The sequence below is a fragment of the Vicugna pacos genome, chromosome 3, assembly GCF_048564905.1.
Source record: "Vicugna pacos chromosome 3, VicPac4, whole genome shotgun sequence".
NCBI classification, from domain to species: Eukaryota; Metazoa; Chordata; class Mammalia; order Artiodactyla; family Camelidae; genus Vicugna; species Vicugna pacos.
The window spans coordinates 90,643,719-90,668,238 of record NC_132989.1 but is presented as its reverse complement, the minus strand read 5'-3'; the positions used below and the strand labels follow the sequence as shown (position 1 = coordinate 90,668,238).

Here is a 24,520-nt window from a genome sequence, read left to right as displayed (position 1 = left end):
TGACAGAATGCAGCCAGTGACAGTGATTACTTTACTCATAAAAGCAGATCTAGTGCTGGAATTCAAATCTAATGGGGACAGACCTTTTCAGTGGTCTAGAGCAGGCGTGAAAAAGATAAAATGCATAGGGGGACAAGGGGCCAGAAGTGGAGCCAGACCACTTGACCAGGAAGGGCAGAGAAGTTGGATAAAGGCCAACCAGGAGAGGAATCAGAAAGGAGAGGGTGTCCAATGTGGCAGATAGGGCATGGGGGCAAAAGTGTGAGCTAAGGCTGCTGGACGTGACCACCTTGGAACTACTTCCTGAGTGTGGGTTCAGATGTTAGATTCCCAGGGAGAGGAAGCAGGTCGGACAGTGGGAAGAACATGGGCTTCAGAATCAGACAAATCTGTTTCAAATTTTCCTTCGGTCACTTACTGGGCATCTGGTTTCATGCACGTTACTTAGCCTTTTCCTCGGTTGCCACAGCTGTAAAATAGAGATAATGATTCTTAGGATTGTTGGGAAAATTAGGAATAACTTATACGAAGTGCATGGCACATGGTAGCCTCTCAATAAATGGCAGCTATCATTGCACAAGTCTTTTTTTTATTTAAACTTATTTCAGGAGGAAATTTCATATTATTAAAAAGTAGTGATAACTATGAATAGAAGGTAGTGGTAAAAATAAATACAATGCAAACAAATTTTAAAGTTTTATTTGTTTTTCCAGCTTTATTGAGAAATAATTGACGTATAATACTGTGTAAATTTAAGGAATACAATGCCAGAATTTTTATTTGTGTAAGTTGCAAAATGATTATCACAATAAGGTTCTTTAATCCATTCGTCACCTCACATAGTTCCAGTGTGGTGAGAACTTTAAAAATTTATTCCCTTAGCAACTTCCACAAAATTTTAAAGGAAACTTACCAAGTGACTGAAAGTAACTCAAAACATGCCAACAACCCATCTGAAAGTTTCTCTTTACCTTACTTAGGAGAGTTAAGGGAGAACTGAGTTGGGAATAACATTTCGATGCTGTGATTCAGTGCTATTTAAGACTGCTTCCTGGCACTAAAATCACCGAGGGCCCCATAAATGTTCAAGGCTCCACTTTGGGAAACTCTGACCTCATCTAATCCCCCTGCATTTTACAAATGGGGAGAATGGAGGCCCAGAAGTGGCTGTTCCACTCCAGGTCACAGCAGACACAGCATTGGAACTCTGCTTCCTTTTCGCTGCATGAAGCTACCTTGGGATGGTGGTGCAGCGTGGAGGGGGCAGTTCTTCCACACTATGTCTCGGCCCAGCCGGCCAAATGGGTACCGCTGCCTCCTCCAGCACCAGACCCCCGCCAGACCCCAGCCTGCTCTCCAGCCGATCTTCTCCTTTGTGGCAGTCCTGCCAAGGAGTGATCGTGTCCTCCACTGTCTGCAGCAGGGCCCAGGAAACAGGAAGCGATCAGCGAGCAGCAGAGTGTATCACTAAGACTCAGAAGCAGCACAGCCTCCTTTTGCAGCCTGCTTTCTGCCTGCCTTCCCTGTTCAGTGTCTAAGGGACAGCTGCACCCCGTCTTTAAGTGGCAGAAGGGAGTGCAATATTGTGGAGAGACATGGTCTTTGGAGTCAGCCAGACCTAGGTGGAATGCCAATTCTTTTTTTTTTTTTCTCTAGCTATGTAACCCCTGAACAAGTTATTTTACCATTCTGTACCTCAATTCCCTGAGGTCTAACTGAAGAATATATCAGCCTCATAGGATTGCTAGGAAGAGCAAATTTTTAAAAAATATTACATATTGAATATTTACCACGTGCTTAGAGCACGTAGTAAGTATTTATTAAATGCTGTTATTAGTCTGCTTTCCAAAAAAGCTAGGTCCTTTAGGCCTGCGTGAGTCACACGTCATTTGTATCACAGAACAGAAGCCTGCTCAGCCTAGCTCGCACTGAAGGGGGTGAATCGCGTGCAGGGGATCCTGTGGGCCCGCAGCAGGAGGGCAGAGCAGGTTTCGAGATATCCTTCTCTCCATTTCCCTTTCCTCCAGGGCCGCATGGTTTATCATTGCTATTCCCTTGATGAAAGTGTCCCACGTCCGTACTTCTTTCTACAGAGTAGCTTTCTCTGCTTGATTATCCAAAGGCACGTGGCCAAGAATGGCTGTTGTCAGTCCCATATCGACGTAATCACTCAGCTTTATCACCCATCTCCATCCCACTAGTTTCACTCAATTTCAGCTCGGATTTTAAAGAGAGAAGATAAGTGCTCACTGCCCAGCCGGCCATGGGCCACCCCTGTGTCAAGTCCGCTGCAGGCTTTGGGGACACACGGCCCACTGCACTCTCAGCAGAGCCCCGAGGGGCACAGAAGCATCTCTGAGAAGGGAGAGTAGAGGCACAGCGAACTGATGGATGTATCACCACAGGGAAAACTGCCGGCAAAGCAGAGGAAAGGCCACGAACCCGCAGCAAGAGGGTGTCTAATCCTGTGGACAGGCTGTGATGGGAGGGGGACAGAAGAGGGATGACAGCAATTGGTATTTGCCTAGTGACTTTCTTCTTTTTGTTTTAAACACCTTTGTTGTGGTATGATTCCTGTACAGTGAACTACAGATATTTCAGACATACAATTTGATGAATTTTGATAGATGTATACCCCATGAAACCACCACCACAATCATAGCTAACCTTTCCACCACTTCCCAAATTTCAAACTCCTGATCTAGCCCTTCCCACCCCTTTACCCCTTGGTAACCATAAGTTTGTTCTCTACGTAGTGAATTTCTTCTTGTATGCCAAATGCCTCTTGCCCGTTAAATTACAGAGTTAACTTCATCCTAGTCCTTTGAGTTTCAGAGAATGTGACGTGTCCCTGCTGTGTGGATGGGAGCCTCGGTGGCCTCACTGCCATGCTCCCCTCACTCCTCACCCACCACCGAGTAGCCCTATTGTCAAAGGTACAGTGTCATCCCCCGGTTATGGGATGGTATGGGTGCAAAAGAGGGGAGAGAGAAAGGCCAAAAGCACAGACGGAGGGAAAATCAGTTCAACAAGCAGATTTAAACAAGCCAGAAAACGTAAGGGCAGGACATTGAGCCCATCTGATTGATGCAACAGGACAGTGAATCGAACTTCACCTCCTGACTGGCAGACGCATCCCGTGGTGGCCTTGTCTGGGTGCCGTGCTCATCTGTCTTCTGGGTTCTACCCTGCAGGGAGCCCGGGATGAAAGGAACTGAGAACTGTGAAAGAGGGGAGACCCAGATGTGTGTTGACGTGAAGATGAAAGAAGAGAAGGCAGTTCAGGACCCAGGAGGCAGGATCTCTGGGAGGATGACAGAGTGGAGACAGAAAAATTGTGACTTGTGAAAAGAGACAGGACGTCAGGCTACTTTGAGCTGACTGGGATGGAAAGCAAGGGGGCCCTTCCTTTAAAATCTTAACCTCTGTAATGGAAGGAGATTTATCTGGGAGAGGTTTAGCCTTGCTGAGAATGTCAAATTACCCTGTCCCGAGGCCAGGACACGTCAGATGACGAACTCTGGATAGAGATTTGTATAAATATGGTTCCCATACAAAGCCAACTGGCCCAGAATTTTCATCATGTTTTCCAGGAAATATGGACCGTTTGGATAAGATAATGGTGGCGACTCCCAGGAAAGCGGAGCGTTTCCGTGCCAGAGGCAGCTCCCAGGACGGTAGTTTAAAAAAAGGCACCAGCTACTCTGGGCCTGCGGAGAAGAGCCTCAGTAGCTCCTGCTGGCCGGAGTTTATTTTTATAGCTAACAGCTCAGACTCCCTTGAGCCTTGCAAGCTGATAGAGCAGGCGGAAGCCATCGTGAGTCCCCCCTTAGGCTGATTAGAAATTCCTCAAAGGAGGTGAACCACTCAGCTTCTGAATATTTTATGTCCCATCTGTTGTCACAGACAAAAGTAAAAGAGGCCACGGGTGCCTGTCCCTCTCTGTTGCTGCCCTTCCTGACCCCTTCTTCCCCGGCCTTCTTCTCTGTTACTCTAGTCTCCTGTTTCTAGAACCCTTTCTTCTTCTCTGTCATTTATTTATTCATTAGTTCATTCACACCTCTTTTTAAAAAATACAATAAACTCTCCTGTGCCCATAGTTTGTTCTGGGCCTTAACAAAGACAAATAAGATGCAGTTCTTGTCTGATAGGAACTCACAGAGGCAGTGAAGACAGATGGTTGACGACTGATCTGATGCAGAGGGAGCCACAGAGGGGGTGCTCGACTGTGCCTGAGAGCAGGAAAGGGTCAGTTGATCAGGAAAGGCTTGTGCTAGGTCTTGAGGTTGGTGGGGAAATTCTACAGGACACAGGGAAAGTGGGCTCCAGGCCAAAAGAGAGGATGCAAAGTGAATGGAGATATGAGCCAGGGTGCAGAGTACTTGGGGATTTTAAAGTGATTCCATGAAGCTGGGGCAGGGGATGCACCTAGAGGGTCGTGGGAGATTCGGTGGGTGATGAAGGCAGCAACTAGACCGTGGAGAATCTTCCTGCACATTTGGATTTTGTCACTTAGGTATCAGGAGCCATTGAGGAGCTTTAAGCAAGCAATTAATAAGAGTGATTCATTATTCATTATTTCAGTGAGGGGGGTGTCAGAATAAAATAGTAGTCTCATGATCCAGATGAATGACAATGTCCGTCTCAACTAAGGAAGTGACAGTGAGGATGGAGAGAAGGAGACACACTTGAAAAACATTTTAGAATATTGGAAACCCTGTGGTCGATTGCGTGGGGAAGAGCAGAGGGGACAGGGAGAGAAGAATGAAAGATGACTCTTAGGTTTCCGGCGCTAATGACTTAGTAGTGAGTAGTAAATGGGGGAGTAGAAATGGAGTTGAGAGTACAGATTTGGAAGCACAGACTTGGAGGTACATGGAGGTCATGGAGGACAGGAGCCCAACGACCACATCGGGGCCCAGGAGAAAGCACACACGAGAAATGGAGATTTGGGGCTTAACAAACCCAGGGTCGAGTGAAAGTCTTATGTGTCCTGGTTACAGGCTCCTTCGTGTCAGGCACTAACATATTGATCCTTAGAGCTGTCTGACACATTATAAATAATAAACAGTCAATGAGTACTTGGTGAATTAAGTTAGTTTCATAGCTTCCCCTGAAAATCCAGGGGTAGCGGGGAAGGGGTATGGGAGGGGCAAGGTAGGGCAGTGCTCTCTGGCAGGCTCTTTACACTTTAGTCTCCTAGAAGGACAGGGTTGGGGGACAAACACAGGCTGTAGTAAAGCTCAGTCAAGAAGGCTCGCTGGTTTTTAAGAAGTGATTCCTCTTCTTGAGTCCATTCATTAAAACAGCAGTTTAAAATTACGTTTTCTTGCTTTAAAAATGGCTAGTTAGTAGCTTTGGAGAATCCATCCTAAAAATAAGCCCACTATTATTGTAACAAAAAGTGTTCCTTATTTATAAGGCAAAGGACTGAAAATAATTTATATGATCCAACAGTATAGGAATGCTCAAGTGCATTAAAGCATACACACTGAACGGATGTTACACAGCCATTAAAAAAAAATCACGATTATCAAGAGTCTGCGGTAACACAGAGGAGGCACGGGACACGACAGTAAAGGAAAAAGCAAGGTGCAACACTGAGTTACACTGTGATGGTGATTCTTATCCTGGCTCTTGTGGGCATTAGATGAGATCATTCATTCAACAAATATTTGTTGAGCATCTAGCCTGTGACAGGCACTGCTCTAGGGACTGGAGATGCAGCAGTGAACAGAATAGACAACTGTCTCTGTCCCAGGGAGCTTATATTCCAGTGGGGAGAAGGCAAAAGTCAGTCAAATCAATCAGTATGTTATGTAGTGATAAGTGACCAGAAGGAAGATAGAGCAGGAAGAAGGACAGGGAGCACTTGGGGCTGCAGTTTTCGATAAGTTGGCCAGGGACAGCCTCCCTGAGGAGATGACTTTTGAACTGAAGGAAATAAGGATGCTGGTCATGGAGGTCCGTGGGGCAAAGTGGTCAGGCAGAGGGGACAGCCAGCAGAAGAGAGCCAAGGTGGGAGCGTGCCTGTGATACTCCTGAGAAAACCGAGGTTGGTGACGGCAGAGGGTAGCAGGAACCAGATCATGTAGGGGTAATATGCAACATGGGATAGCAAGGACCTCGGCTTGGCTTTGAGGGAAACCAGAGCCCTTTGGGGCAGCGGAGAAGTGACACGACCTGGCTTACGCTTAATAGGATCACGCTGGCTGCTCTGTTGAAAACAGAGTGCAAGGGTCACAGGCAGAAAAGGAGAGATCAGTTAGGAGCCTATTGGAATAATCCAGGCAAGAGAGACTGGTGGCTTGGACCAGGAGGGGAGCAGTGAAATGCCTAGAAGTAGCTGGATTCTGGCTATATTTAGAAGTAGAGACAACAGGTTTGCTGACAGATTGAAAGGGAAGCAGAGAGTCAGTTACTCAAGGTCTTTGTTCTGAACAACAGCAAGAACAGAGTTTCCATTTACTGAAACTGGGAAAAGATGGTAGGAGAAGTGGGTTCGGGGTTGGGGAGCTGAGGAGCTCAGTACTGAACACATTATGTGGGACGTGCCTATTACACATACATAGCAGGTGCTGTCACTGCCTCGCCCACGTCTCCATGGGTCTTACCATTTCAGGGCACGCAGGCTGGACCTTCAAATGCTAGGGTCTCCATCTCTTTGCCTCTGGGCTTTCTCTAGCTTCTGGAGCTGCTCTTCCTGCATGCGTGGGAAACCAGAAACACAGGGACGTTAACGTCCTCCGGGAGCAGCCAGCAACCACTTATTGGCAGCAGTTGATGTACGAATATCCGAGCTCTCTCACTCTTCTCGGTGATAAAACTCAGGCATGATAACTTGCAGCAGGATTATTAGAGGATGGAGGGAACAAAAAGTGCCCACGGAACTGAGACAGTATCTTGAGACTGAAAAATGAGGCAGGCAGCTCCGTATAATCAAGGGGTCAGTTTATTATAGGGTAACATACTCACAGCGTGGCATTGGTGGACAGCAATCCAAAAACATTCTCAGCTGCACTCCACACTGCTGATGGGCTATTGGGACAATTTTGTAGTTAACCTAGGGTATGGATGGGGGTACGTGCTTGGAAATCAGATGGGCATCCCTAAGTCAAGATGATTGAATGGGTAACTAGTCTCGTGGGCTCCAGGAATATGTCAGTGAAGGTCTTCATCATTGTTTGGGGGCTAACAGAGCATAGGTGCCACCTGGACCTAATGATCATTAAACAATATCTATTGACTACAAAGCCCTTGATGACGAAGAAGTGATTTGCCACACAGTACAGTCCTGGGTAGGGTCACTGAAAGGGCAGGAGGAACTATGTGGACCCAAGATTGTGTCAGTTATGCTAACAGTGATACAAGGATTAACTGGCAACTTGCTTAGGGACTCATCCTTAATTGGCTGCCTTTCCTTTCCTCTGTCACTTCCTCATTCTTCTACCACTGTTTCCTGGGGTCACCTCTCATCAGCTACTGGAACTTGAATCCTTGCCTCATGATCTACTTTTGTCAGAACCCAAACTGAGACAACTAAGTGGCGAGGTCTTGTAGGCAGGTGTATTTATGCTTCTGGAATCACCAAGGAAGTGACTGTAGAGATGTCCAAGGACTAAGCCTTCAGGAATCCAACCTTTAGAGGCAGGGAGGAGGAAAAGGACACAGCAAAGGAGCTTTAGAAGAAGTGGCAAGAGGTAGGAGGAAAACCAGGGGCGTGTGTTGTCCTAGAAACCAAGTGACAAAGGTGTTTCAAGGAGGGAGGATGAAGCCTGAAAACAGACCGTGGTTTTAGCAACTCGGAGGTCATTGGTGACCCTGAGAAGAGCATTCTCAGTAGCCTAATCACTCAGGTTCAGGACGTGATGAGGGGAGAACTGGAGACCAAGACATAGAACCAACTTTTTAAAGGCATTTTCTTATGAAGAGAGTGAAAAGAGTTCTGATGCTGGAGGGAGAAATGGAGTCAAGAGAGGTTCTTTTGTGATTTTTCACAAACTCTTTTTTGTATGTTTAACATACATAACTACAAAATAGAAGTGTGAAAATCACTTTAGTGTGCAGCTAAATGAATTTTCCAAACCAAAAGACTCTGCAACCACCACCAAGGTCAAGAAGGAGAACATTTCCAGGACTTCAGAGGCCCCCTCCTGCTCCCCACTTCTGTTCACTTCATCCTCAGGTGCAACCACTGTCCTGACTTCTAACATCACACCAGTTGCTTTTGCCTGTTTTAAACTTAATATAAATGGAATCATACAGTATGTATTCTTTTGTCTTACTTCATTTGCTGAATATTAAGTTTGTGAAAACCATCCGTGTTACTTATGTAGTTTAGATGCTTGATTCTCATTGCTATTTGGCAATCCATTGTATGGATATTTATCCATTCTACTGTTGATGAATATGAGGACAGTTTCCAGTTCAGGGCTCTTGTGAACAATGTTACTCTGAACATTCTAGGACAAGTCTTTTGGCAACATGTATGCATTTTTGTTGGGGAAAAAATGTTTTTAAGATGGGTAAATAGCACGAATATATGCTGATGGGAAAGCTCCAGAAGAAAGGTTAACATTGATGACGCAGGAGAGAAGGAAGAAATTTTGGATGCCTTGAGTAGATGAGAGTAGATGGAATCTATTCAACATGTAGAGGTCTTAGCTAGGCCTTAGATACGAGCAGGGACCATTTATGCAGAGGAACAGGAAGGAAGACAGAGTTGATGGACACAGATTCAGGTGGGTTGGAAGACGTGGTAGAAAAAAAGAACTTGAGGAAATTCTCTTCTATCACGTTCTTTACTCAGTAAGATAAAGATCAAAGTCATCAAAGTTATGAGCAAGGAGAGAAAGTATTAAGAGATTTGACGAGAGATAAGAAATAAAAGAGTCATCTAAAAGTGCAGGAGCACTACTGAACTAGGGAAATTCAGTGTGTCTGCCAGGAGCGCTGAAGCCCCACCTGAAATCAGAGATCATGAATTCAAAGTGAGTTAAGCCGTCACAGCCGCTGCACAGGTGCAGGCAGAAAGTAGGTGGGAAGCTGGATTCACCCAGGGTGTGGTTTTGCTGAGTAAACGCAAGGAGAGAGAGCAGGGCTGTTGAGGGTGTATACAGAGCCATGCTGACAATGATAAAGTGAATGCCACCATCCTCCCACTTACTCAGGCCAGAAACCTGGACCTCTTCTTCAACCCTAAGCCTTGGTTGAACATCAAGTCCTGTTGTTCCCTCCTAAATATCTTGCCCTTGCCTCGTTGGATTAAGCTGCTGTCACTTGTCTCCATTATCCATGTTCATCTCATTCTCCGTACTACAGCCAGAAGTGACCTTTTAGAAAGTGCAAGCCCAATCGTGTAGCTAGCTCTCTGCCTGAAACCTTCCAGCAGTTTCTTACTGCTCTTAATCTGAGGTGCAAAGAGTGCCTCACAGACCTTGGCCCTGGCTGACTCTCTAGCCTCATCTTGACTTATATTTTCCTTCATTCGCCATGTGTCAGCTCCACTCTCTTCTTTCAGTTCCTCAAGGCAGCAATTGCCAAAGTAGGGTACACTCACCCCAAGGGGTGCAAAAGTGGGGATGCCCACTGGGGTGAGAGAAGAAAATACTAGAACTTCTGTTTTATATTTATTTGTAAGTATATATTTTTCATTTCCATGATTATATATATTTAAAGTGTATATATTAGTGCATGCATATAATTTACATTTACAGCAGTGCTCAAAAATGTTTTATTAGTAAAGGAAGCCAATCAAAAAAGTGTCTAGAGCATTATCCTACCTTGGGAGGGTCTCTCCTGCCTTAAGATCTTCTCTGCACCAAATCCCTGCTATTAGAACCTCTCCTTATCTCCTTATCACATCTTCCCTGCTTTCCTCTAGTTAACACCTTGACTCCAGGGAAAGTGAAAAATCCACCCTGACCCCCAGACTCAGGGCACATCCCTTGTTTTATGCTCCACTGCATCCACACTCTTACCTTCCAAGCCTGCGTGCGCGATACCTTCCATCTGCTTCCCCAGATGCATTCCCCGCCCCCCCCCCTTTGTCTGCACTCTGTCCCAGACTACATCGTCTCTTTAGTCCTCTGGGTTCCGGTTGCCTTTGGTCTGTAAGCATCCCTTGCAGGGGATCAAAGGAAGGAGAGGGAGAGACTGAGATCCGTTCTCCTAGCCGGACTGTGAGATTGACTCAGGTCGGCTGTACATCAAGAAGGACGGTCTCAGCTCCTTTCAAGGTAGTTTTCTCTACACAACACTCTCTAGGTTTCAATATCTGCTTTCTCCCCTTGTCCCTTTGATCCTAAAGACAGATTTTGCTTGGTCCACTCCAGGTTTGAAAATTTGAATTGGTTGCTGACACTTGATGATTAGAATGATTGCATTAAAATTCAGATGTCTGGCTTCTCTCAGAAAAAAATCAGATTTGACCACACTGAGTCTACATTCTGAACAGTCACAATTGCCTGGAGTTCAGTAGCAGCTGCCCCTCTGCACTGGGGCACGTACTCCCCAGGACTCCCCACAGTCCCCACTACTCCCTATTGCCTTACAATAAGCTCGTCACCTTATTTCCACTCTCAGCCCTAGAGACTAGAGTTTATAAGACCTGATTTAAGGAATGTGTTGCCCTAGGCAGGACCTGTGTCAGTCTTTTCACCAGATTTGGAGAAAGGGGAGGTTTACCTCTTCAGTTTCTCCTCTTCTCTCTCTCCCCTCTGCCACTACTGAGAGAGTCCTCTCTGTGATCAAGAAACCACCTCCCTGTTCTCAGGCTTCCTCTGCTTCTATCCATCCCCACATGGCAGCTGGGGTACTCATTCCAAAAAGGAAATCAGATTATGACGCTCTTCCTTCAAACCTTGTAATGTCTTCCCATGGCCCTAAAAAAGGGGCATCTTTTTTTAAAAACCAGAGTATAATTAACTTTCTGTCTTGTATTAGTTTCAAGTAGTGATTCAATACTTTTGTATATTACAAAATGATCCTCACGATAAATCATCTGTCACCATACAAAGTTACTTCAATATTACTGACCATATTCCCTAAGCTAGACATCACATCCCCGTGACTTATTTTGTAACTGGAGGTTTGTACCTCTTAACCTCCATCACCTATTTCTTTATCCTCTCGTCCCCAAGGCTGCATTTCCCAAGGCTCTGGATAATCTGATGCATACCTACTGCTCGAGGCTGGTTTAGAACCCCCTCTCCCCAAGCCACCGCACATTCTGTGTCCAGCATAGTGGGCACCTCTCAGATACTCAAACACAAATGTGACCTTGCGCTCAGACCTGTTATACGTCCCACTCCCACGGCCAAGTGTTGGGACCACCTCCTCACCTGGTCACAGTGCAAGTGTCCTTTCTCTGGGGGGGGGGTCTCTGTTCTCCTATCTGTGCCCCTTCCTAACATGTGCTACACCTGTAATAAGGGCTTTTTTTCAAAGTCTTTCTCACTGGCTGTAAGAACAGTATCTGTCCTTTTCACCACCTGGTGCATAGCAGGTACTCCCTGAACATTTGTTGAACGAGTGGAATTAGAGACCTAGTTCTTCATGGAATAGCAGTTTCTACCACTCAGTGACAATTCGGAATACCAGGGCTTTTTAAATGTTTTATATGATTATACTTTATGTTATGAGGCGTGACTATAATATGATTTAACACAAAGTGGAGAAAACAGGTTGGGACTAGAGTGACACCATCCAGGCGTCTAGGGTGCAGAACTTTTGTTTGTGTTCTGAGGGGTGCAGAATTTAAGGAAGTCCTCCCTCTCACCACTCCTCTCCTGCCTCACTCTCTGATCCCAGCCCTAGGAGGGCAGCCTTTTCTAAAGAACCACTTGAATAGAAAATAGAAACAATCTGAAACTAGGATTGAGCTTGAAGGAGGTTTGTGGCAGCATCCTGAGCCACGTGGGACCTGGATTCTTGGGTGCTGACAGTGTGGGGAGCAGTGCGTGCAGCGGCCGCGGTGGGGAGGGGCGGCAGGGAGGGACCTGCACCTCAACAGACATCTGGCTCAGCGCCTGCCGCTGGGGAGGACCGGGAGGAGGGTGGCCTCTTCTGCAGGCAAGCTGCCAGACTGAAGGATGGAATTCATTATTCTACTCCTTAAAATAGCAGCTCGCCTAACAGGCCACCCAAAACCAGAGTTTCTGTTTCAAGTAAACAGCTAAAAGGGCATCATAATCCTAAAGACTCAACAGTAGAAAAGACTTGACCAAGAAGAAAGCAAGCCCCGGGGGACTGGTGGTGGCGGTTCACCCCTGAGACGACTGCCTGCCAAAGTCACAGGAGCCCTGATGGTTCTGTTGGGTATTGCCTCCCCTAGAGCAAGCGTGGCCACATCAGGCACCAGCAAACCCTGCCTCTTCCCTTCCAGAAGTTTTAAGGGACCTACTTAAATAAATCGATAATACTCTTTTTTAAACTAGCAGCTTCCATTTTCATGCCCGTAACCACTGTGCCAAAGTTCTTCTAAACAGTTATTTTGCAAGTAGGTCAAACAGGCGCTCTGCCATCCTGTTCTTCCCGTTTACTTGTCTGGGAAATTCTTTCTTATCTAATAGAAAGACTGGTCCCTTTGAACCAAAAAATTAATGATGTTTTACTCTGCAGTAGGGATTCATTCATTTTCAAGTATTAACCACTTTTACTACACAATTAATCTATGTTAACTGTACAATTAATTGTAGGGAAATTAGAAAACACAGATGAGTCAAAAAAATTAAAGGAAAACCATCATGATCCCTCTACTAATAAAATAACTATTCTAAACATTTGGTGCCAGATTCTTTTTTCTATGCAAATGCATCTTTGTGTTTTTCCTCACTTGTTCTATATTGAGCATCTTTCCATATCAGTAAATAAAGATCAACATCATTATTTTTTCACTGCATGGTGTGTAGCATTATACCGATGGATGAACCACACACCGTCTCTTTTGCTGGATGCTTAAGCTGTACTCAGTATCACAGAAGTCTTCTTACACAAGCAATCTTGTACATGAGTCAGGTTATTTCTTTAAGAGGAATTGCCAAAAGTGAAAAGGTCAAAGCGTGTGACCATTTTTAAGGCTCTCAATACATAATATCAAACTATAGTCTGGAACCATTGTGCCAATTAGTTCTTCCACCAGCAGCACACTGAGCACTGATGCTTCCAGTCCTGACACATTGTGTGCCAGGCACCCACAAAGTCAAAATCAGATCAAACATAGCCCACGCAGGGAAGGGGGTAGGAGGAGGAGACAGGTGAGGAGTCAATATTTATAAGTTAATGTGCTGAGATTACAGTACAGAGAATACACAGAAACTGGATGTCATCATCTTCCTGGAACAAGTGTCATAGAAGGCTTCCTCTAAGGGGTCTATTGTGAGGCTGGCCTTGAAGGATCAACTTTTCAGTGAACAGCAAATTGTTCTGTAGTGTTTGAACTGAAGGGGCAGTGGGGACCATGGACAAGAGTGACGGACAATGAGACTGAAAAGGTGGCTTGGGTCTCATCAAGAGGGACTCTGTTGGCTAAGGTGCTTTAACTTCATCCAGAAAACTGGATAAAGCTTACCAAACTGAAACCTCTTTGGGAGGCAGAAGTTGGCATTAAAACCTGTACACAGTAGAGTTACACCAATCCAAGGGACCAGCACTGATGTTGAACTCAAAAGCTGGAAACAGTCATTTCACCTCTGTGTCTAGTAAAATAAAGGGACCAATCTAGGTCCCTTCCAGTTCTAAATATTTATGAACTCAGGCACATCCTTTGTTTTTTTTTTTTTTTTTCCAGAAAAGGTGGCCATTAAGATCCTGGACAAGACCAAGTTAGACCAGAAAACCCAAAGGCTGCTATCACGCGAAATCTCCAGCATGGAAAAATTGCACCATCCCAACATCATCCGCCTTTATGAAGTCGTGGAGACCCTCTCCAAGCTCCACCTGGTGATGGAGTATGCAGGCGGTGGGGAGCTCTTTGGGAAAATCAGCACCGAAGGGAAGTTCTCAGAATCAGAAAGCAAGCTCATCTTCTCCCAGATTGTGTCTGCTGTGAAGCACATGGTGAGCAGGGGCGGGGAGCAAGTCTTGCTTCTGTTCTTACCCACAACGGGAGTGTGGGGCTTCAGTCTACCAACATCTAAGCATCCCAGAGGGTGCTAGTCCTACAAGGGCAGACCGCAGTTCCTTCTGTGAGAGTCAGAGGTCTGGCTGGGATCAAGCTCCTTGCCTCTGAAGCAACACCCAGAAGCTCCAGTTGCCCAGCAGCCTCCTGGCTTCCGCAGAAGTTGGCAGGAGTCACTCTGAGCAGCGGGGTGACCATCCCCCACTCCCTGGCCACACCCATTTCTCCCACCCCACCTTCCACTTTTTTTTTTAAAAGACACATTTATTCATGATCAGACTATTACATTTAGCAATCAACAGCATGGGTGCAAAAAAAAAATCTACATTAAAAACCCTTGGTTGGAATGCTTTACACAGAATAGAAACTAAAATAACCCGTTATACAATTAGTCACAAATACAGTCCTCGAGGTTTTTTTTGCCCATACACATGAGTATTGTGCTTGGCTGAGTTCACAAATCTGTTGTAACCTATAGCTTCCCTGACACTGCTCTGGCTCTCCTCTCCTGCTGAGCTTTGTTCCCCGACAGTAATTAAAACCTTCTGCCACTGACAGAGCTGCTGCTGCTGCTGGAACCGCCATAGCCACCTTGATTTCGTGGTTTGGCAAAGTGTTGGCCACCACCACCATAGGGGCCAGAACTTCTGCCTCCAAAGTTTCCTCCTTTCATGGGTCCAAAATTTGAAGATTGATTGTTGTAATTGCCAAAATCACTGTAGCTTCTACCACCTCCAAAATTGCGTCCATCATTACCAAATCCATTGTAGCCATCCCCACGGCCACCATATCCACCACCACCACGACTGCCCACAAAACCACCTTGACCACTCGGAGAGTTGACTTCTCACTGCTCCTTGGCCTTGTCTTCGTGACTCTGTGTCTAGGATGCCCTCTCCCCTCTTACTACATCTCACATTCCAAATCCTATCCACACTTGGTGACCAGCTCAGCTCTGTCTCTCTCTCTGTGGAACTTCCTTCAGTCTCCTGTCAACTCATGCTAATCTTTCACACCTTCAGTGAACCCCTCTGGCTCTTGCTGCCTCTGTGTTCAGTACATTAACACTCAATTGTGTCATTCTACTTTAATTCTCTGATTATTTCTTTAGATGAATCTGGACTCCTTAAGCACACTCCCCAGTTCTTCCAAGAACTGGTTCTTCTGTGCCCTCTCTATTGTTGGCCATATTGCTGGGCACATAGGAATCTGCCTGGCAGACCTGACTTCCACTTCGACTACTCCGTTAGTGCAAAAGTTTTGGCCACCCTCTTTACCCAGATCTCAGTCCGGCTGGCAGGAAGAGACACTGCCTGGGGTCTGTATTAGCCGAGAGGCTGCTTCTAGTTTGCTCCTCTGCCTGGACATTGTGAGACAAGAACCAGGATCAGTGCCCTCCTGACCAAATAATTAGCAGGTTATAGTGACCTGAGGGCCCAAGATAGCAGCTGGGAGGGAGGGGGGCAGGAGAAGAAGTGAGCAAGGAAGGAGAGCCTGAGTGCAATGGTGGCGGGTGTTTCAGACCTGTGGTCCCACCAGTCGTTATTTGAGTGGCCCTGCGCTGGGGTGAACTTTCCCTAGCCAGGGACTAGCCAGATCCGTACCAGGCAATAGAGCACATGGGCAGAGTCTTCCACATTCTACTTGGAAAAGAGACCTGGAGGGAGAGCAGAAGAGGATCCAGCAGTAGATGGTACAGACTGAGGCTCTACACCCTGACTTTTCTCCCAGTTCTCTGGTCTCCAGAAAGAGGCAGGGTGAATGGTAGACATAGATTTTATCCAGATTTTATCAAGTATGTTTGCTACATGCTGGGACCATGCTGAACTCTGCAGATACAGCATCACATACTGTTCTCACCGCAGCCTCACAAGGTGGTTTATCAGTGTCCCATTTTATAAAGAAGGAGAGAAACTGACACTTGCATACACAGCTGGTATGGTTTAACCTAGAGTTAACCAAGATGTCAGGCTCCAAAGCCTGGATTCTTGCCCCAAGAGGTCCATCAGGAAAAGGAACATTAAGTCATTTCTCAAGAACCCTTGGCATTGAACTGGTTGAGGGTCTTCAAGATTGTCTGGATGCAGAATGCAAGGGTGGGGAAACTTGCAAAATACAGCGCCCTCCCTTCTACTGAATAATGTGAAGATAAAGGAGCCCACCCAAAGGAGCATGGGTGGAGAGTTGGGGTAGGGGTCCACACCTTTTAGGGGCTGGCCCTAGTCAAGAAATCCCTCAGCCAGGAAAACCTATATATGTTCTCAAAAATGTAGGATTACTGTTTTGTTGTGTCACAGATCTGGGTCTTATTTCTGGCACTAACTCCTGAGTCCACACATGTGGGACAGGCTGCAACCCTCACCCCACAGAATAGAAGCTTTGGTCTGTTTGGAGGGTATGGGTGTTACATTTGGCTAAAGCTTAGGACAGGGCAGCAGTGACTTAAGTTCATCTCCACAGGATATCTGTTGTTATGCCATCGTCACCTCATTGTTTAAGAACAACTGATGCGTTTTTAATGTTGATATTTTACTTCGAAAATGACTTTTCCCCCATGTCTTCTTCCACAGCATGAAAACCAAATTATTCACAGAGATCTGAAAGCGGAAAATGTGTTCTATACCAATAATACCTGTGTGAAGGTGGGCGATTTTGGATTCAGCACAGTAAGTAAAAAAGGTGAAATGCTGAACACTTTTTGTGGGTCTCCTCCCTACGCTGCGCCCGAACTTTTTCGAGACGAGCACTACGTCGGCGTTTATGTGGATATCTGGGCCTTGGGGGTGCTTTTGTACTTCATGGTGACGGGCACCATGCCATTTCGGGCGGAGACCGTGGCCAAACTGAAGAAGAGCATCCTGGAGGGCGTGTACAGCGTGCCTGCGCACGTGTCGGAGCCCTGCCTCCGCCTCATCCGGGGCGTCCTGCAGCCGGTCCCCGCCGACCGGTACGGGATCGACTCCATCATGAACAACGAATGGATGCAAGGGGTGCCGTACCCCACCCCTTTGGAACCTTTCCAGCTGGATCCCAAACACTTGTCGGAAACCAGCACCCTCAAAGAAGAGGAAAATGAGGTCAAAAGCACTTTAGAACATTTGGGCATTACGGAAGAGCACATTCGAAATAACCAAGGGCGAGATGCCCGAAGCTCCATCACAGGCGTCTATCGAATCGTTTTGCATAGAGTCCAGAAGAAAAAGGCCTTGGAAAGTGTCCCAGTCATGATACTACCAGACCCTAAAGACAGAGACCTAAAGAAAGGGTCCCGTGTCTACAGAGGCATAAGACACACATCTAAATTTTGTTCAATTTTATAAATTGCATCAGACTGCTGGTAATTAACCAAGATCATTGTTGCTGCTTTTAAATTTTTTCACTGACTACTTGAGTGAAGACATTTTTGTAATTTTTAAATAAATTTCAATTTAAGATATGCATTTTCCCCCACACAAAAAATGTCTATTAGCTCAGATTCTGGCTTGATTGGCAATCTTGTCTTGTTCTCAAACTAGTATTCATTCATTTGATTGAGAAATATTTATTCAGTGCCTGTGTGCCAGAAGACACTGTTTAAGCTGCTACCAAAAAAAAAAAAAAAAAGTCAGGTCCTTCCTCTCGTGCAGGATATTCTAGCACTAAACAAAAACACTAACAAAAAATTTTTTTGAATATCTGTGATAGATGCTATGCAGATAATTCAAATACAGTGATCTGACATCAGAGACTTGCTACTTTGCACTAGATCTTAGGCCAGTATGAGTAGATGACAATCTGAGATCTGAGTAAGAAGCAGGAGTGACTCTTGAAAAGCCAGCCAAGAGTATTCTAAGCAGCAAGTGGCTTTAGATTGGGTTCCTCCCCAACAGAGCCTAAGACAAAGGCAGCAGGTAAAGCAGTTTATTTGGGAAGTGACCCCAGAGAGCAAGGGGAAGGAGCAGGGGAGAGAAACAGGGAGAGCCCTGGGGTGGGAAGTAAGAGGTACATACCTTAGCTCTGGGACAAGATGCGGTTCAAGGAGGACCTGCATGAAGCTTCCAAACTTGCATGGAGATGGTCGCTGCATCGGTGGCTGGAGGAAGAAGTGTGGCTGAAAGGATGTGAGGCAGTGCACAGCCGCTGTCTAACACAGCCCAGTCCTGCTCTCCTCAGAGCCTTCCTCTGTTAAATCCAATCCACTGCAGTCAGTCTCTTTCAAGGCGTGAGGACTGGGAGGACTTAATGCAGTAAGATTAGCAGAACAAGGCACAGTGGCGGTTCTCCAGTTCCAGGGCATCAGAATTACCTGGGGGTCATGTTAAACTAGACCGTGAGTCCCCATCCCCAGAGTTTTTGAGTCAGTGCCTCTGAGGTGGAGCCCAAGCATTTGCATCTCTAATAGGTTCCCAGGTGGTGGTGATGCTGCTAAACAAGGGACCATGCTTTGAAAACCACTGAGCTACAGTCATTACTGCAGCTGGTCCCGAGGCTATAATTGACTCCTACCTCCTTCCTCCATCACCCTCACCTTTGGCCAGAGTTTCAGCTGGTCTAGATTGGGTGCTATGACCCAGACCTTTCTCACCAAAGGATCTGAACCCTTAGGTGCCTTGCTCTGTTGGGCCATGGTTGCTGCAATTGCCTCTTCACTATTATTATAAGGCCCCAAAGTAACACTTGGGTTCCACACACACACACACACACACACACACACACACACACTCCTCTTTAGCTCCTTATGAAAATCAGGGTCAGGAATTCCCACCACTATAAGAGCTCCTTTCTTTGCCTGCTTGTCAACTGGCATGGGCATCCCAAAGTGACCATGTGACAGCCTACATTCCAATTCACTGGACCCCTGTGGAGTCCCCTGGTGAAAGCATTCCCCTTCTCCCAGGAACCAAAACCTTTCATCGAGCCAAGCCTAGGTTGTAGGAAAGAGAAGCACAAATTCTTCAAGTGGGTCACTGATTGTGATGGTGAGAAAAGTCAACCCTACTTTTGCCCATTGGTTCCCAGCCCTGCGTATTTAACAGCAAGGGACACATTGTGAAATCATGGGTACTGAACCTTGGAGGCCATCACCCCAGCCCTGCAGGGCACTGTCACAGAGCGGTGCCTTTGCTGAGCTACTCCATTGTTTGACTTACGCTGGCCGCTTCTGGTTTTGAGGTATACAGTAAGAGTAGATCCCACGGTCACGTGCAGAAAGCATGGCCTCACTCCAGAACCCTGCAGGGCTGTGCTGTAAACTCTGGGTGCCAGAGACTTCACACAGTATTCCTAAGTGTCACGTATATAAGTCAGAGTAGCAATACTGTTGGCACTGAAGCCTGAAACTGATGTAGATCTTTTTTTTCTGTGTCATCCACTTGAAATCAGCAGCCCGATAAATAGGTTAGAGGAATATGCCAAGGACAATATATATTCTCCCAAAACCCAGAGAGGCCTACTAAACCCTGTGCCTCTGTCTCAGTGCTAAGGGGTACAAGGTGCAACAAACTGTCCTTTACTGTAGAAGGAATATGTAGGCGTGCCCCAGGTCATTGGCTCTAAAGACTTCATCTATGTGGCCATGCCCCTGATTCTCCATGGATTTTATCAGCCACACTCTGGCACATGTAAGTTGTGGTAGGGCATCTGGAGTACTTGCCACTTTCTGATGCCAAATCTACCTGGCATGCTGTCACAGTGTGGTAGACCAGCATAATGTTCTGCAGAATAGCAAGATGATGAAGGTCCTTTTAGACTATCTTGTGACCTAGAGCAGATTTAACATTGCCTAGGGGCAATAGAGTAAATGAGAATCTCTTTCCATCCCAGAAAAAAACATGAACTGCTTTTACTCCTCCATGCTGATGAAAAATGAGAATGCATTTTCCAAAACAATAGCTGCGTATCAATGCCAGAGTCTTTGAGTAGATACCACATCCAGCATGGCAGCTACAACTGAGATCAGCAGCAGTCCACCATCCTCCTCCATTAGCCATCTGCTCTTTTGAGGAGTCTGATGAATAAGTTAAATGAAGTTATGATGGGGCCCATTACCTTTGTGTCCTCTAAAATCTCTAATGGTGCCCCTGACGGCTGCATTTCCTCCTGTGATTGCTCATGATGTACTAACATGGCTGATGAGAGGGTAGTTTCAAAGGTTTCCATGTGGCTCCTCCTCCTGTAATGGCTCTTACACCACATATCAAGGGTCTAAATGTATTTATTCCAAAGATGTACTTGGAGACCAGAGAAAGGACCCGAAGATGAAACCCCTATTGTGAGATAGACTTTGGCCAGAACTCCATCCATCACCTGATTTCCATAGGCCCCCATCTCCCCTCCCTACACATAGGGCCGCAATGGTACTCAAGGTTCCCAGGTGTCCTTTTCAGCTTACACTTTTTAATCCAACAGCCCTTAAACATTCTGGGTGTATGCATATCATATATACTTGCGGCAACAAGGCCTTTCTTCAAGAGGTCCTGGCCTCCCCCCTTCACTGTGCACTGAATCTGTAAATTAACTCAGGTCTGGAACCATAATTTTCTCATTGTGACAGGCTACACCAGCCTTCTGCTCATCAGCTTGCTTCTCTTCTTTCTCTTTTTGGTTATACAAGTGAAATAATACTCTAGCAAACTGTCACTCAGAACTTTGTGATCTATTAGCCATTGTCACAAAGCCCTGAAGATCAAGGCACCCTGATGCCCAGTCCCGCCTTACTGTCCATTATATTCTATCCACCTTGCCCCTGACAAGTAATAATACATGGCCCCTGCCATTCTGGAATCCCATTATCCCCACTGATAACAGCATGGCCAGTTCCATGACAGTGTCTCCTGCTGTCAACCCCTGCCTGCAATGGGCAGCCATCACTGGGCTTGTCTCTATGCTGGTGCCCCAGCCCCAGCACCATCTTTATTGCCTTAGTGAAGGCAGTGGCCTCCTGGGAACTTGGGTGGTTCTTCAGGCTCACATAATGAATCCGTTCTAACACTCACACCTCGTGGAACTTTCTGACCTTTTCCTTAATCCTGTGGCATAGCAGTTCCACCATCTCCACCTTATTTGGATGCCATACTCATGTCCAGGCCTCAGTAGCCATCCCAGCAGTAATATTAGGACCAGCTTCAGTGTCCCTCACTCCGGGTCATGGGTGAATTCTTCTGTGATAATAAACTCTCCGTTATCCTGCCTCATATTCTTTCCTCAACCTCCATCCCTGGCTCAACACCCTCAAGATCCCCACACACACTTTTCCCCCTGGTTCCCAACAGTAGCAGAGTAGCTAGGTTCTGCCATTCCTTCAGTGTCTAAGTATTTCCTCCTGACAGAGGTTGTGTTTCTCTGCTCAGGCGGTGTTGAGACACGGCCAGTTCTTGGTTTGGAGAATTGTAAGAACTCGAGGTCAAACATCATCCTCAGGCATCCGCCTCACCAGACACCTGGCTGGACAGGCCCTTCGAGAAAGGAAGTACCAGCTGCCCCTGCCAGCCCCACATTAGGGGAAGCCTAGTGTTCACCGTTCGCAGGCTTGTCCACCCTTTTCAGGCTGCAGTGTCCCACTATGGCTATCGGGGCCCTGACTTTGATAAAGGAAAATTGTCAAGACTGAGTATCATATCTGCTTTGCAGCTCAGCCAACCTTACAAATAGATCCTGCACCTGTTTTAGGTAGTTTCCTCTCTGCTGCAGGAGAGAAGGTTCTCCTTAGCTTGCCACAAAGGCCCGCGAGCTTTGGGTGTGCCTAGAGCTGACAGTTGACTGACTTAAACCTGTCATTTTTTCCCCCAGGCTGCCAAAGCAGTCAATAAAAGCTAGCTAAACCCAGAGCCTTTTTCATTGCCCCCCACACCATTCAGGTCACTGCATGATCCAACATCTCATCTTCCATCTATGCTTGTAGATGACTTGACAGTCTTGGTGGTAACTGTGCTGCTCCTGCAGGCCAGTGGGGTCAACATCCTGCTTACCAACAGCCCATTAGTGTTCTGTTGATATTCTAACAAACTACCACAAATGTAGTGGCTTAAAACAACATACATTTATTATCTGACAGTTTGGTGAGATAGAAGTCCATCATGGATTTCTTCGGGCTAAAATCACAGTGGCCATCAGGGCTGGGCTCTTTTCTGGGGACTCTAGGGGAGAACCCATTTTCTCATTTTTTCCTGCTTCTAGAGGTGGCCCACATTGGCTCGTGGTCCCCCTCCCCCATCTTCAAAGTCAGCAACATTCCACCTCTTTGATCATCTTTCTATAGTCACATATCCCTTTGTCCACAGTCCAGCAAGGTTCTCTGCTTTTAAGGACCCCTGTGATAGTTTGGGCCTATCCAGACAACCTAGGATAATCTCCCCATCTCAAGGTCCTCAACCTTATTCACATTTGCTTTTGCCGTGTCAGGTAACAAATTCACAGATCCCAGAGGTGGAGGGAGATCTTTGGTGGGTGAGGGAACCATTCTGTCTACTACAAACAGCAACAGGGTTTTTGTCATGACTGGTCAGTAAACCAGCTCCAACCTCCTATCCTGAAGGTCTGCTTTATAGGGCTATTCTAGGTACCAATTGTATTAGCCTGCATTCTCCAAAAGAACAGAGCATGAAACAAAAGCTTGCAAGTCATTTATGTGGTTAATGATCCCATGATGCAGGAGTGAAATGTAAAAGAGGCAAGCCAATATAAGGATGTATTGCCAAACGGGCCAGAGGCAACTGGTAGTTGATGCTGCAGGATCTTCTGAGGCAACTTCTGGAGTACTTCTCAGAAGTGTCTGCCCAGGGGAGGGAAAGGAGGAAGCATTTATCTACTAGCAAGTAAGGAAGGGTCCATTCTTGGTTAAGGGTGGCCTCATGGGAACTTAACTTCTCTGCACTCCTGGGCTGTGAAATTTTGAGTACCAGATGACTCCTGTGGGAATCCTGCATCACGGTGAGACGAAAGCGAGGCGTAGGTAGCAGGACTCCAGAGGGAGGTGCCATCGGTCTCTGAGATCCTGGTCAAAGACTGTATGCAGTTGCCACTACTGTGGCTAGAGAATAAGGCAGGCAGAGGACTGATGTGGGGCCCAAGGTTTCTGATGCATAGATCAAAGGCTCTAAGGCTGCAATAAACTTGGCACGTTAGAGGAACGAAGACAGGGTGGATGAAAACATAGTAAGCCTTAGTGGGTGTAGTGCTGAGCTCCAGCAGGCAAGGTCAGATCTCTCAACACTTTGCAAGCCAGTAAGGAATTTGATACATAGGGTGAGAATTGCTTACTACTGAGTAAGGTAGTCCAGATAGCCTTCAGGGAGGAAGCAAATCTTGAGCTGAGACCCCAAAGATCAACAAGATTTTGCTAAGATGGGTTGGTGGTGCTAGTTTAATAGCATATAAAAAGACCTGGAGGCAAAGGGAAGCTTTTGCAAAATTAGTTCAAAACCCTTTTTTTATTTTTACTATAGATACCTGCACATTGATGAAGTAAGGCAAAAGTAAAAGATGAATTCCTTGTTTTTTACTTCTAAACATTTAAAATGAAAATGCATTTATTATTATAAGCCTGAGCCTTGATGATACATAAACTTCCTGAGGATTGGTATTCATAATCTTTAGCACCACAGTACTGCCTTTGTAATAATTTGAGGGAAAAAAATCACAGGTCATTTATTTCCTTCCACCATCAATTAGGACAAAAATTGGAAACTATGATTTAATTAAGAGCAGCTGCTACAAATTTAAGTGTTTACCTTTATGTCAAGATTACATAGCTCTAAATTGTTTGAAGATCTTGTTATATTCCTTGCTCTCCCACCTTCTACTTCATAGTGTTTCAGAACAACTCAAACAGCAGATACGAGATGAAGTGTTTTTAACTAAATCACAGGAGGGTCAAAAGTAGCTGTTTTGCAACTGTTTGATTTCTGCCCAGTGTTAATCCTATATATTCATTACTGTTCATAAAATAAACAAAACCCAGAAGGTGGAGAAAAAAAAAGTGCACAAATTCCAAAAAGGAGAAGGGGAGGGATAGAATTGTTAAAGCCGTATTAATTAGGATCCTAGAATTAAATTGCAGAATTTGGATCTAGAATTGCTAGAATTGCAGAATTAGAGAACATTGGCCTCATCTTCTAAGTGACCCAGAGAAATAGGAGACTGGCCCAGAAAAGAAATTATTACTCAGTATTCAATCTAGACATGACATCATGATAAAATAGCTGATCAGTACCAGAAAATCTGGTTTAATTCCTAATTCATACAATCCTAAGAGCTGATAGAGACTGAGATTATCTAGTCCAATATTACTGCCAATGCCAAAATTCTCTCTGTAAAATGTCTGGGAGCACCAGTGCCCTGTGACCCTTAGGCTGGAGGCGCAAGATGATTTAGGCAGTTCTATACTGGCTATAAAAATTGCTTTTAATGCTTAATTGCCAACTC

At 45.8% G+C, this 24,520-nt stretch overlaps 1 protein-coding gene and 1 long non-coding RNA gene across 4 annotated transcripts in view; one reads left to right on the top strand and one right to left on the bottom strand.

Annotated features, from left to right (window-relative positions):
* Positions 1–17,559, top strand: part of NIM1K (NIM1 serine/threonine protein kinase) — a 58,769-nt gene extending 41,210 nt beyond the window's left edge. For all 3 annotated transcript variants that reach the window (XM_006207697.4, XM_072958717.1, XM_072958716.1), the window contains 2 exons: positions 13,790–14,058; positions 16,690–17,559. In XM_006207697.4, the coding sequence (XP_006207759.1) occupies positions 13,790–14,058; positions 16,690–17,439 (1,019 nt within the window). In that variant the 3' untranslated portion in view covers positions 17,440–17,559. The remainder of the gene's footprint in view (positions 1–13,789; positions 14,059–16,689) is intronic.
* On the bottom strand, positions 1,828–18,518 carry LOC140695697 (uncharacterized). Its single transcript, XR_012071502.1, has 3 exons — positions 18,109–18,518; positions 6,615–6,703; positions 1,828–2,476 (listed from the first exon to the last, which is right to left on the bottom strand). It is a non-coding gene; the product is annotated as an uncharacterized lncRNA (long non-coding RNA).
* Between the last annotated feature and the right edge of the window lie 6,002 nt (positions 18,519–24,520).